The 14507-nt window shown below is 36.0% G+C and overlaps 1 protein-coding gene and 1 long non-coding RNA gene across 2 annotated transcripts; one reads left to right on the top strand and one right to left on the bottom strand.

Annotated features, from left to right (window-relative positions):
* Positions 1-4362: 4362 nt before the first annotated feature.
* LOC148721243 (uncharacterized) lies at positions 4363-6112 on the bottom strand. Its single transcript, XR_015992338.1, has 2 exons — positions 5401-6112; positions 4363-4671 (listed from the first exon to the last, which is right to left on the bottom strand). It is a non-coding gene; the product is annotated as an uncharacterized LOC148721243 (long non-coding RNA).
* Positions 6113-6201: 89 nt separating this feature from the next.
* LOC111337179 (mitochondrial dicarboxylate carrier) lies at positions 6202-13731 on the top strand. Its single transcript, XM_022943425.2, has 13 exons — positions 6202-6892; positions 7619-7738; positions 8167-8233; positions 8694-8738; positions 8861-8909; positions 9813-9857; positions 9991-10034; positions 10380-10450; positions 10742-10785; positions 10923-10971; positions 11453-11533; positions 11644-11700; positions 12383-13731. Exons 1-13 carry the CDS (start codon positions 6758-6760, stop codon positions 12482-12484), a joined length of 909 nt encoding a protein of 302 aa, XP_022799160.1. The 5' UTR covers positions 6202-6757; the 3' UTR covers positions 12485-13731.
* The last annotated feature ends 776 nt before the right edge of the window (positions 13732-14507 follow it).

Below are 14507 nucleotides of genomic sequence, written 5' to 3'. Positions count from 1 at the left end.
ATTAGAATCTTGATAATTGATCCAGTTACTTTTGCTTATACCGAAAGTGTTCTTTTTCCTCAAAGAAGGACGTTTCATCGCTCTTATGGCTGTTTGAACTAACTTGTTGAACTCTCTCGAAAATGCTGCTAGGAATCCTTCGTGCAAACTAAGACTACTTCAACAAGGTGTTTAAATCTCCATCTGATAAGGGCGGCTCTGATGGTTGTCTGTAAGGAGTTGTTAATCCAATCTAAACAAGCGCTGTGAGGGAGTTTGTCTCCTTGGGCGCGTGACAGCAGTTCTTACCTTACTGAAGAAAGATAATCCTCCGATTCTCGTTAGATATGGAGAATGGCTATGGTCAGTATCTCTGTAAAAATGCTCAAACTCCATTGGTTTTCTTCAGGTAAGTTCATTAAGTTGATTATTCTTCTCTGCTGAAACATGGTAAATAAAACCCCTATCGCTATTTCTACCTCAATGCTTATCGCCTTGTAGAATTAAATGGCCCAACTGATCTAAGATAAGGTGCCAGCAAAAGATAGGGGAATTTTTTTTCCGGCTGAGAAAAATTTGGTTCGTCTATCTATTTTTTTGTTCCGGCAGTAGTATCAAAAGCACCGGTTTCATCACCACTTAATTTCCTATAACGCTACGAGATGAACAGAAAAAAAAAATTTCAACTTTCTCGTTTATTTTTCAATTTCTTTCTTTCTCCCTCAATCTGTTTTTTCAGACAAAAATAATATAGTGTGCTTTTTTATGTCCATGTTCAGATGGTTTTTTGTATGCATTGCCCCCGTGATAAAAACAATCTCACGGCGAAAAGTCTGCTTTATGAAGAGTCTGCTGTGAACAGTTTGAACCTGAAATGGTGACAAAAAGTTGTTCTTTCCCTAATCTCCTCACCTTTCTCTCTCAACTCAACGAGAGAACACCTTAACCCGTTTTAGATTGTTTCAAGGTTACCTGAACATTTGTTGAAACTAATACTTTTGAGAAGTGCATCTGCTATAGCGTCAGATGTGAATAGATAACCGTTGAAGTACAATAAAAGATTTGTATTTAAAAGCAAGAAGAACGAAGTCAAAGAGGTGCTAATTAACTCCATTTGTGCTTAAAGAAGTATTTAAAAAAGATTTAAAAGCCCCAAACAGTTAAAGAGGTTTTTTGACACGTACTTCGAAACGCCAGCGTTGTGATTGGATCGTCTTTGAAAAACAGTCAACTGCCCATGTTTATTCTAGTCATTAAACTTCACAGGAGACAAAGAAAATCTGACTAAAATCGATTTATTAAAAGAATTTCATTAAAAGTTCTTTTAAGCTGGTCTTAATCCGGATTTTGAAAGAAAAAATTCACAAACAGTTCGTTTGATATCATATGCTCCGATCTTGCAGTAAGTTTCATTTGATGGCTTAATTCCTAGAATCGCATTTACTCCAATTTTTTCCCCGTGTCAAATAATATTGGACAATGAACAGGCTCGAAGTATGAAAGTAAACCCGGACAGCTTGATGCATGGCACTTTTGCCAAGGGATAAACCGTCAACGTTCGTAGAAGTGAAACAGTCCTAAACTTATCCCCCCAATTTTAAATATGAATAGAAAGTCACCAACTTTCTCGCCTTTGCTTGATCTGACTTAGAATTTTTTTGCTCGTCATACCTAATAAAAAAAGAAAAACAGAAAAACCAAAAATAGAATAACAATGATGAAAAAAATTAGGAGGCCACTTCTTTTGCTAGTGGTTGTACCTTACCGACATAACTTATTGCAGGTAAAACCTTATCCCTGTTGGAGTGCCTTAGTGTAATGTGTAACGTTAATGATAACTTATTGCAGGTAAAACCTTATCTCTGTTGGAGTGCCTTAGTGTAATGTGTAACGTCAATGATAACTTATTGCAGGTAAGACCTTATCTCTGTTGGAGTGCCTTAGTGTAATGTGTAACGTCAATGATAACTTATTGCAGGTAAGACCTTATCTCTGTTGGAGTGCCTTAGTGTAATGTGTAACGTCAATGATAACTTATTGCAGGTAAGACCTTATCTCTGTTGGAGTGCCTTAGTGTAATGTGTAACGTCAATGATAACTTATTGCAGGTAAGACCTTATCTCTGTTGGAGTGCCTTAGTGTAATGTGTAACGTCAATGATAACTTATTGCAGGTAAGACCTTATCCCTGTTGGAGTGCCTTAGTGTAATGTGTAACGTCAATGATAACTTATTGCAGGTAAGACCTTATCTCTGTTGGAGTGCCTTAGTGTAATGTGTAACGTCAATGATAACTTATTGCAGGTAAGACCTTATCTCTGTTGGAGTGCCTTAGTGTAATGTGTAACGTCAATGATAACTTATTGCAGGTAAGACCTTATCTCTGTTGGAGTGCCTTAGTGTAATGTGTAACGTCAATGATAACTTATTGCAGGTAAGACCTTATCCCTGTTGGAGTGCCTTAGTGTAATGTGTAACGTCAATGATAACTTATTGCAGGTAAAACCTTATCCCTGTTGGAGTGCCTTAGTGTAATGTGTAACGTCAATGATAACTTATTGCAGGTAAGACCTTATCTCTGTTGGAGTGCCTTAGTGTAATGTGTAACGTCAATGATAACTTATTGCAGGTAAGACCTTATCTCTGTTGGAGTGCCTTAGTGTAATGTGTAACGTCAATGATAACTTATTGCAGGTAAGACCTTATCCCTGTTGGAGTGCCTTAGTGTAATGTGTAACGTCAATGATAACTTATTGCAGGTAAAACCTTATCTCTGTTGGAGTGCCTTAGTGTAATGTGTAACGTCAATGATAACTTATTGCAGGTAAGACCTTATCTCTGTTGGAGTGCCTTAGTGTAATGTGTAACGTCAATGATAACTTATTGCAGGTAAGACCTTATCTCTGTTGGAGTGCCTTAGTGTAATGTGTAACGTCAATGATAACTTATTGCAGGTAAGACCTTATCCCTGTTGGAGTGCCTTAGTGTAATGTGTAACGTCAATGATAACTTATTGCAGGTAAAACCTTATCCCTGTTGGAGTGCCTTAGTGTAATGTGTAACGTCAATGATAACTTATTGCAGGTAAGACCTTATCTCTGTTGGAGTGCCTTAGTGTAATGTGTAACGTTATTTCTCTCCGTGGCGGGGGTTTTAGTCATTAATCTCCTCGCTGGCGCTGCGTACCCCGCCAGAAGTGGAGAGGATCGAACTGTCAGTTTGGAAGATCTATTAAATTTGAAACGTCAGCGCGTTGATATATGTTGTCTGAAGTCTTCACTCTAACTTCTAGTACCTTTCAATACCGATAACATCGATATTTGTACTTTACTTTTTCGCAGAGGAAAGGTTGTGTAGGGGAGTAACCGTACATATGCTAAGTGCCGGACCATAAAGAGATCAAGGGGGATACATCCTTTTAATCGTAGAGGCAAGGAAGGACATGTGAAAGACCAAAAAATTTCAACGTGGGAAGTTAGTTTCGCCAGTTTACTTGACTCAATCTGGGCATGGTTAGTAGAGGGGACTATACCAGTCCCCTCTACTAACCATGGTCTGGGGAAAATGAGTTACTGTTCTTCTTTAATTTTCTGGGAATTTCTCTTCTTGATCCGTTGTTTTCTTAGGAAAAATCTTGTTTGCCCGAGGAAAGTGCAGCAAAGTGTATGATACAAAGTCAGCTAGAGTAACTCAACCAGAATACGTTGATCACACCCGGCCAAAACCCTGACGTATATCTTATTGTATACCAAATGCTTTTTTAGGTTCTTGATATTACAACTGTTTCGGATTAACTGATAAAGACCGTACCTTTTTTGCAAAATATCACGGTTAAATTTTTTACACATTGACACCCTTTAACCTTCAAGATAACAGAGAAAAAAAATAGGAGCTTAATGGGCATAAGCCAGCGGTGGAATGTCTTTGGCACCTGAGGAGGCAAGATCTTAGCAGTTCAGTATATTACTCCTGTCCTGATTATCATTTAAGACACACGATCAGGCCAGGTTGCCCAGCATTTACAAAATAGGCTTACACACCTTTGCACATCTTACGTGCATAGCCTGATAATCTCATGCAAGATCAGTGTAGCTTTAGAAACACCTGTAGAGGCATTCCATCACTGACAGTATGATATGAACGCCAAAAAGCGTCGACATTTGCATATGACCAGTAGAATAACTGGCCTGAGCAGAAACACGGGTTTTCGGAATATAAATTTTGTAGAATTTAATCCACAAGTGAGCACTGCGGGGAGGCTTCAGATGAACTACCCCAGTGTTGAAACTGAGTAATGTGTTTCCTCGATCAGTCCTCAGTAATGTTATCAAAAATCAATTCAGATAGTTTCCGGAATTGAGGGTCTCACATAACACACGGTTAGCAATGTTCAAGTGTTTATTCTAGAAATTCAAGGAAGTACTTATTTTTACTATGAAAAAAACAAGCATCACTCAGGACATCATTTTTATCACGAATGTTAAGATAGATAAGCGAAACGTAGCAAGTTGTCCACTTTCTCAGTACTTTCGTAATGTAAGAACAACAACTGTTTGAAAGTTTTCTGAGTTTACAAGTTACATTAAAACTTTCTTGTTACGATGGAGGCTGTGTTCCCCGCTGAGCCAGTGTATCGGGGTCTCCTCATACAATTGTTGAACCTCCCTCCTGGACCAAATCTCCATAATTTCCCCTGAATGATGTACTAAAATAAGAAAATCAAAAAAAGTAATGATAGACAATTTACATAACCAATGTGTAAGCGATTAACATGGAGTTATGATGAGATTTAATCTGGGTAGTGCAATTTGTCTTTCAATTAAACTTGGGGTGACATTCAAAACACTATCAATTGATTGAAGCGTCGTGTTCAAACCAGATGCATCAGACATCTTGAATGAAAGGGAACCAGCTCAGTAAAATAGTGCATGGGTTTTCTATTTCTATATGAGCTACGCAAAAAAAAAATATATATAATTGTTTTCATTGTGTAGAATTCATTTTAAATTCTTTTTGCTTTTCACTGGGGGACAATGTAGGGTGGTACTCTGACTAAAACCACTTCTGCTTATTTATTAATTGGAAAAGCTGTTAAATTTTTGAGAGTCATGCATGATAATGAACATTAGTAGTAATCATCGAGCATACCTTTAAATGAATGGAGTCTACCGCAGAAGAAATTTTATAACCTTAGTTTAGAAAAAAAACTCTTAAAAAACGCCTTGTCTAGCAGTATAAATATTAAAGCTCAATACACTGAGTTTTCGAGCGTTAGACTCACAACCGTATGACAGAAAAAATGGAATGACGATAGAATTTCAGCCATAGACGTGAAACATTATGAAGGAATAGAACTTGATGTAAAGCTGAACGCTTAAAGACTGTTAGTTATACCAGCAAGTGGGCAAGAATTGCTTAGTACCTGAATTTTTGTATCAAGATTCCGACGCCTTCTGCCTTGCGAAATCTTAAAGTTTAGTGGTATGGTATGGTGACTCTGCATGATTTTGCGATTTTGGAACCTGTCATAACCTGTTATTCGTCTTTCAAAAGATCTATTTGCCTCGCTTTCACAACCACAAGAAAAACAGGCAATTAATTGCGTAAGGCATAAACTTGCTAACTAATTGTCTATGGTCGATACAAGATCAAGGGTTGTTCTATGCTAAATTTTGAAACGATCTGCATATGAAAAAGATCCTCGCCGTAATGAACACTACTTAAGAAGTAGTGAAATTAAGGCCTGAAAAAATTCAGGCCTGTACCGGATTTGAACCCATGACATCTGCGATACCAGTGCAGTGGTCTACCAACTGAGCTAACAAGCCAACTGAGAGCTGGGCATTATGTTGACTTGTATTAAACCCGTGAAGGGATGAATAAATGACTTAGAATATATGAAAATCTTGAAGGTGCACTGCGGTTTTTAAACGATCTATTCTGTTCCTTCCCAATCCTTCACACTCAAATCCAGCATTTTTGCCATAGTCGTTCTAGATAGCTGCAGATATAACCGATCGTTTCTAACGATACAAATCGATTCATGGGCATGATTTGATTTCTATCTTATATCGACAGAAGGAAAGAGGGAAAAGCGCTTCATAATAGTTCCCTGTTTGGCGTCACTCATTTACATGTGCGCAACAAAACAAGTATCCGCCACGTTCTGACCACGTATCACGCACTTAGGTTATCTCTTCATGCCCGGATGAACGTGCAGTATCACGACTACTTCTGTCTCGAACTTTATTCTCGCTGGAACACAGTCTTCTCTAAAAATCTCATATTAGAGACAAAATATACGTGACACATTCGCCAACTTTGTGTCTTTACCACGGGTTATTTGGTGAGAAAGGAAAAAAAAAAAAAAAAAAAAAAAAACAAGAACAATATCACTTTCAAAACTTTTTCATTGTTGGCAGACAGAAACTTTAATTTAAGCACGTCCGAACAACTTGTTACTTCCCTGCCTCACATCTAACAGTGTTTATTTAAAAAAATTCGTGCATGTGACCCGCTTATTTGAAAGAAAGAGAGATAAAAATTGAGGGAACAACGAAGTGTCGTCATGTGCATGAACGCACACTTTGTTGCACCATGAGGGAAATGTGACGTCAAGAGTTTTCCCAGTGCTTGGTAACCAGGCTTGACGCTACGGCTGAACACGCACGTTCCCTCATGGGGTTTGACCACGAGACAAAGTTTCGATAACATGACATGTGATCAAAGGCGAAGTTACGATGTTAATTTTGTAGTTCACTCGGTTCTTCGATTAGAAAATGTCAGTTCAAGTGAAAGAAGGTGTCAGCCCATCCGGGGCCGTGAAAGTCACAGCCAAAAAACACAAATGGTATCTTGGAGGAATCGCCTCTGCCATGGCAGCTTGTTGCACGCATCCGTTGGATTTGCTCAAGGTAATTTACACCATCAAAACAGTGCTCAATTTAAGGCGTGGACGGTTATTTTGAAGATTAAAATGTGTACTCTTAAATCTGTCTTAGCTCTTACTGACGAAAGGCCCTAGCACTTTTTTAAAGTGAAACGTTATGTTTTGTGCAATTTCCTATTCATGCATTGTGGTTACGAACTATCTTACGTTCTGACAGAGGATTGTCTTTTCATCATGAAACTGGCGTGACACATCGATGACCCTTCAAAATCGTTAAAAATATTCCCTTTTCTGTCTGAAAGTGGATAGAGAGAATACTTGTTTTATAATAGCCTAAGAAAATGGCGAAGATTTCAAATTGCTTAATGACCCACATGCGTAGACTGCTTGCATTTAAAATTATTGTGAGTTGTTTTCAGTCATCACATCTCCAATGAAGTAAGTAAAGACCGAGTTTCTGGGAAATCTTCCTTTTCACAATTATGAAATGAAGTTTCGTTTTTTCTTAAAGGAGACCATTTTTTATTCGTTCATTAAAGATCAATGGTTTATTCAATCTTTTCTTAAAATAAATTATACTCAAATTTGGGTCTTTCATAACCTGCAGAAATAAAAGAACGAGAAATCCTATTTCTTACAACCCTTTGCTCTTCAGTCATCCTATTGTTCTTCATTTTATTCCGAACATTTTATTATAATTCTATTCTTAAATGAATTCATTTTATGCTAAGCCTCCTCACTTGTCTGTCAGGTTCATTTACAGACACAGCAACAGGTTACACAAAGACTTTCATCCATGGCAATTCATGTTGTCCGAACACAAGGCGCCTTTGCGCTTTACAATGGACTGTCAGCTTCTGTCATGAGACAGGTATGGAGACGAGATGTGGCCATGAAAATTACCATTTATTGTTAAAAAATATTTCATGATAGAATTACAGTATATGTCTTATAGCATAGCTCATCAAGTAAATAAGGAATATTATAGAGTGTGTTACCTCAAAATTGTGGGAAAATAAAGCGTTATCAAGGAGTAATAAAGTTGTCTAGACCAAGGGTTAGAAGTGAAAGGTTAGATTTTAATGTCCTTACCAATTGACCCCCACAATGCCAAAATCTTAAGAAACGGCAAAGAACAGATCTGACTTTGGAATGAGCTTGTTATTAGTAATTAGTAATCATCTCATGGTTCGCTCAATTTCAAGAAAATATTTGTGTGATAATAGTTCTGAATTGGTTAGTTCTAAAGAAGCCACTTAATAAATACACTCATGATTACAGTATGTCTGTTTTTTGCAGCTTACCTATTCCACAACACGTTATGGATTGTATGAAGTGGTCTCTGCAGAGTTAAGAAAAGGAAATGGTAATTGATTTTTTTCAGGTTGTATAAGGGTTGTAACGAATAATCTTGTAAATTTCATTTAAAAATAGAACAGGCAGGTCCAGTGTTTTATGGTGAAATAGTGGGGTTGGTTAACTAAGTCTTAAAATTTTGCCAAGTTTTAAAGTTAGATAAGCTGCAACTACATCAATGATTTTACATGTAGTGGAGCACACCACCCATGGTTTGTTGAAGGAGTTTGGTTACTTGTAATATTGCCAGGTATTACTGGGTTTTTGCTGGTTGTAAAGTACTTGTAAAAGATATGACAGCTTATTATAATGATTACCAAAAGGAGGGGGGGAGGGACAAAGTACTGTTAGAGCTCAGTCTTTTTTTCATTGTAGTTCAATACTTTGTGGAAAACCCTGGCATGTTTGTATGTCTTGATTACATTTTACTGAAATTTATGGCAAAAAAATCTCATTTCTTTTCTTTTTAGAACCACTACCTTTTTACCAGAAAGTTGTAATCGGATCAGTATCTGGTAAGTTGGCAAGTGAAGAAGGTGTATGAATTTATTGCTGATCAGCTGTTCAGTTAAATAAAATAGTGTGCAAGTAAAAAAGTCAACTGTTGATTTGAAATTATTTGAAATATCACTGTTAGGTTTCCTGGGCGGAATTGTTGGCAACCCTGCAGATATGGTCAATGTAAGGTATGTGCCAAAATAAGTTAAGGGTAACATCCACGATTTAACTCAATTTTAAGGGTTATTCAATTAGTTCATGGTGGCCTAGTGGTTAGTACTCTGGACTCTGCATAAAAGGTGGGTGCTAGATTCTTGACTTGGTCTCTGTGTTTTGTTCTTGGAGATTAGACTCTTACAGCCCCTCTCCCCCTCATGTCACCTGCCTCCTAGGAGAGAGGTACTTACAAATGAATACCAGTAAAATTTTTTAGAAAGTCTTACAAAATGCAAAAGGTTAAGCCCTTGTTGGACTGGAATCCTGGCAAGGGGGAGGGAATTATTCCCTTGATGCTAATAAAACTTGAATAGGCTCTGGTAGTATAGGTCTTCTGGCTCATGAGCTTCTCCATTTTTCCTTATTGGATGTAAGTTGATGACACATCCTAGTTGACTACACAGGAATTATGCATCTGTGATTCTGGATTAAATATAGCAGCAGTTGACACTTTGATTCGAATATGACTTTGTTTTATTATAGCTTAATTGAGCCACTGTATAATTGTTATATTAATTAGTACATAATTTACAAGATATGCTTTGTAACATTTGAACTCATCTTTGACACTTTAATTTGAATAGGTTTTATTATAGCTTATGTTACTGTATAATAAGTGTATTAATTAGTACATTTTAAGATATTTTTATTGTATAATGTTTTATTATAGCTTAAGTTACAGTATAATTAGTGTATTAATTAGTACATTTGAAGATAATGTTTATTGAATAACTATACTGTGTCACCAATTAGCACCTTGCTAGTCAGGAGCTGGATCCCTAACAGACACATAAATAAAGTTTCATCATTATCATCATCATTGCTGTTGTGTTGTCCAATTGTAAGCATTATTTTTTCTCTAACTCATTTTACAGAATGCAAAATGATGTCAAAACACTTGATAAAGCACTCAGAAGAAAGTAAGCTTTTTGAGTGGATCTACTTGATGGTATTGTTTTTCAGATATTTGAATGGCCTAAGTAAGTACAGATAAAATTTGTATTTAACTAAGCCACAAAATATTTACAGTATATTGTTAATTTTTTTTTGTAGTTATAAGCATGTGTTTGATGGCCTCTATAGAACAGCAACAGAAGGTATGTAATCTAGCTGAAGTGATTGAAACTATTTACTTGAGTCCAGTCAACTGTGCTGATTTAGTCTCAGAGATCTCTTTTTAATTTGGGTATAGCAAAATGTAGCTGGGCTGAATTTTTAGCCAAGTGAGCAGGACAAATTTCTTATATGAAGTGAAAACAAAATTTATTTTCAGTTCTAGATCACATCAATCAGGTGGGTTGCCATGCTCACAAGAAAAATAAATACATTTTCTTTGTGGAGGTGTGGAGGCCCTTATTTTGTCTGCTGAATGTCTGGTAGTTCATTTGGCTCTTCATTAATTCTCTCAATAATATTTTGGTTTCTTAATTGATTATTGGCAGAGGGTGTGTCAACTTGGATGAAAGGTGTTACAATGACCTCATCCAGAGCTCTCCTGATGACAGTGGCTCAGGTACATATCCAAACACACTGTAATACATTTTTCTTGGACCAAATATGAAGAAGACATAAGCTAATCATTTTTAATTTTGGAACCTGGTGAAGTCTAAATTGAAAGAGCTGCAACAAGTATTATTATTATTTGAACAACTGCAAATCAATGGTACATTAGTGTAAATAGTATTAAAGTAACAGCTTCACGTAGTAACTAAAAAGTAAATACTAGCTTCAAAAATCACATTGATATCAAAGCACTAAGTGATATTCTTTATCACCTGCTCTCCACCACCATGTCTTTTTTTAGGTTGCATGCTATGATCAAGCTAAGCAGCTGTTACTTGCATCAGGGTAAGTTTAGTACAACATGGTTAATGTTCATGAAATATTAAGAGTTGCTCTTAGGTTTTTGCTTGCTAATGCATGCATGCAAATCAATACTGTTACTAAGAAGTAGATCTTATATGTTTTTTTTTTTTATTTTGTAGGTATTTCAAGGACAATGTTATTGCACATTTCACTGCAAGTTTTATAGCCGTAAGAGAAATTTGAAATGAAGAAATAACCCATTAAAACAAAGAACCTTTTTATAGACAATACTTCAATTTATAATAAAAAATTGTAACACATAGACATAGTATATGTTTGGAGACAGTGCGCAAAATATGTTATGAACTAGAAAAACCAGAAGCAAATTTGTAAACTGTAAGGCTAAGTTGTTTTAAGGGTGGATTATGCCTTCCAATGGATAAATTGCTAACCAGTGGATGAGTGATAGCAAAACGTATAGTATTATCCACCAGATAAAGATTTATCCAGTAGACAGTGTTATCCAACCTTAAAACAACCTGGGCTAAGTGTGTAATTCATATGACAATGTTTATCTTTTGCTCTGTTACTGAAAAATATTGTAATATATTTACAGTCAAGGTACTTGGTGAGAGATCAGTTGCTGTAGTTAAATCCTGACACCCTTTCAGTTATTTTTTAATTATGAATTTTTGAATTGTTTGTCTAGGGTACAATTGCTACTGGTATTACACAACCTGTTGATGTTATGAAGACAAGACTTATGGAAGCAAAACCTGGGCAGTACAAGGTAAACTCTATTTCAGAAGAAATATTCTCATAACAAGAAAACCTCTCCGTTACTTTTACAGTGAGATGGTCTGGTAGTGCATAGAGTATAATCTGCCCCTTTTCTTACAGAGTGTGGTCCATTGTATACTTTTTACTGCAAGACTTGGACCAATGGGATTTTATAAGGTAACTGTTGTTAGGAGAGAAGTAGCTCTTGTCTAATGCCCTGAAAAATGTTTATGTGGCTTTCTAAACTGGGGCCTGTTTCTTGAAGCCCTGGTAACTTGACAGGCCTAAAAAACTGTTCAGTTAAAGAAGCAAATTGGACTAGCAAGGGTGCCAGAACCTGCTTCTCTAATCTTTACATATTTATTTCAAAATATGGCTTCATGCTCATTAAGCTACTAGGACTTTAGAGAAATGGGCCCAAGGTCATATAGGAAGACTGCTTAGGGTGGTGAGTCAACCAACTACTTTTGACAATGGCATGCTACTGAGCTACTTCTCAGTACCATACATAGACCTTATTTGATAGTTTAATATGTAATACAGGTAGATATTTTGCAAGGTGTGTAGTATTTTTCTGAGCCTGGTAGGGACAAGGAAAGATGCCAGCAAAGGTTGGATAGTTTAATCAAGGGTTGGATTTTTCAAGGTTGGATTGTTCAGTGTGGCAATTTTTGATGTTCTGCTCTCTGCCCATGATTTTGCCCTGTTTTACAGTGTGATATGGTGGCATATTTTGTGCATTCCAGTACCCTAATATGGTTTAGATTTTGATATATCATTCACTAAAGTGATTTTACGTTTCTACTACTTTTCTCTCTGTTTTAGTGATCTTTCACTTTGAATGTTTCTCCACTTGTAGGGTTTTATCCCAGCTTGGGTACGTTTGGCACCTCACACGATTATCACATGGATCTTCCTAGAGCAACTAAGATTGCTCTTTCCTGTGAAACAGACACAGTGATTTAACAGACTTCCGAACATATTAATATATTGATGTTATTCCTAATTTAATACACAAAATTAGTATAATTTCTGAGCTGAGCAAAGAGTTTCCAGCAATCTGATTGGTCGAGCGGTTCCTTATATGACGCTATATAAATCGCTCCACGCAGTTTATATAAAATGTTAAAATGAAATGTTAATAAATGGTACTAAAATGTTATGATTTTAGAAATTTCTGTTCAGCTCTGAAATTGTACTAAAACAATTATTCGCCTCAGGTTCAGTGAATATTGTCAAATAATCCCCGAGACGAAGTTGAGCGGATTATTCAATGATATTCACCTTGCCTTTAGCAAACAATTCTTAATTAGTATGGTTTATTTGACTATTATGGAGAAACTATTTAGGTTGTATTATAGATCCTTATAGATTATATTCACTGTTTTGATACTTGCTGAAAGCCATGTACATGAATTGGATAAAAGTAATTTTAAAAATACAGTCATGAAACAAGAGTTTATTAAAAAACAATTGAGATGTTGCTTTTCCTCAAGAACTAGTTGTAAGATGGGGTATGGTGTCATATATAAGTAGCCACTAATAACGTGAAGGAATGGAATAAATATTTAACTCATCTATAAGTAAATCGTGACCACCATTTAAAAAAACTAAAATAGTATACAAAAAAGTGTGGTATTCTTTCCGGCACATGCAGAAAGCTCTTCTTGCATTTTTTCTTTTTATCTATCAGTTTTATATAAAGGTTTTTTGCATCTTGACGCCATAATACAAGGAATTCGAAGTACACTTCAGTTCATGTGGCAAATTGATTTTCTTTGAATGGCTGAAGTCTCCAGGTTTTTTTCTTAAGTGAGGTGGTGAGAATTAGAAGTAAACAGGTGTAGTTAGTGCTTAATGTTAATAGGACCTGTTCGAGGATGAAGTGCTTTTAGCCTCTCTTTCAAAGGTGGATTAGGCTGAGCTCTTCAGAAAAATTAAGCGGAATACAGTGAAAAATCGATTACATGTATTTGATTGGAACTAAAACAATAATATGAAAAGATGACTGAGAATTACAAGAAACTAAGTAAGAAGTAAAAAAAGCAGTGATGTTGATTTTATTTATTTTATCGAAGTAACCAAATAAGTATCCAATTAAATTACTTCGTACAAGTTTAGTGTAACTTATGGAAGTATAATACTTAATTAGGGATCAAACGGAGATGTAACCTAAAAATGGAGAATAAATGTTAAGTGCGAATATAACTTGCTTTTCTTAATTTTTCTTTGGCATTTCTCTTATTTCAGGTTCTTTATATTTCAAATTGACTGAAGGATAGAAGTTTTCACCCTGAATATGTTTTTCGGCGAAATCTCTCACGTGAATTTTATGCTAATTCTACGAACGAGAAAAAAAAAAAAAAAAAAACTGTGGAGAAAAGTGTCCCTTTCAAATGAGGGACAAATATTCATCCAGTCGAAACTGCGCTATGAACCAAGTTATTCATTGTTCTCATACTACACAGACAACTCGCACGACGATAAACGTAATTAGAGTACATTTTGATTTTAGTTATTTTTAGTTTGTCTAAGAAGGCGGAAGGTTTTTACGATGCTTGGGGGTAAAAAGAAAGTTCAGTTTTCAAAACTATTGATAAAAGCAAATGAATTGTACTCCATGCAACCTTACCTGAAATTAACGCTAGTTTTTAACTCCTTCGGTATCCAATAACCCGCCGTTTTAAAAGGCTTTCTTTGATGCATGAAAATATACTAATATCATCCCCAAAAATAGTGAAGACTGGTAACGAAACGAGAAACTTATTGTTAAAAAAAGTTATCTGACTTTTCACTGAACTGTGTTTTTGGTTGCCATCCGCGTTGCAAATTGAAAGCGCGCCAAAATACTCGAAGGCCTCGGAGTGGCCCCGGGGGAGTACACCCTTATAAGGGCTTAATAGGGCCTAGCCAGGGTATGTTTTTCGAGATTTTTGTCTTAAAACAGGGTATCGAATTTATCATTTTTTGTCTTAATCAGGGTA

Source organism: Stylophora pistillata, chromosome 10 (genome assembly GCF_964205215.1).
Source record: "Stylophora pistillata chromosome 10, jaStyPist1.2, whole genome shotgun sequence".
Classification (NCBI taxonomy): Eukaryota; Metazoa; Cnidaria; class Anthozoa; order Scleractinia; family Pocilloporidae; genus Stylophora; species Stylophora pistillata.
This window is presented reverse-complemented; position numbering and strand designations above follow the sequence as displayed.

What these genes read in the sequence shown, in the direction of transcription:
- LOC111337179 (XM_022943425.2), top strand. Translation starts at nt 6,758, where the DNA reads ATGTCAGTTCAAGTGAAAGAAGGTGTCAGCCCATCCGGGGCCGTGAAA. An exon ending in GCAGATATGGTCAATGTAAG is followed by an intron (nt 8,910 to 9,812) that starts GTATGTGCCAAA and finishes CTCATTTTACAG; the next exon opens with AATGCAAAATGATGTCAAAA. An exon ending in GATAAAGCACTCAGAAGAAA is followed by an intron (nt 9,858 to 9,990) that starts GTAAGCTTTTTG and finishes TTTTTTTTGTAG; the next exon opens with TTATAAGCATGTGTTTGATG.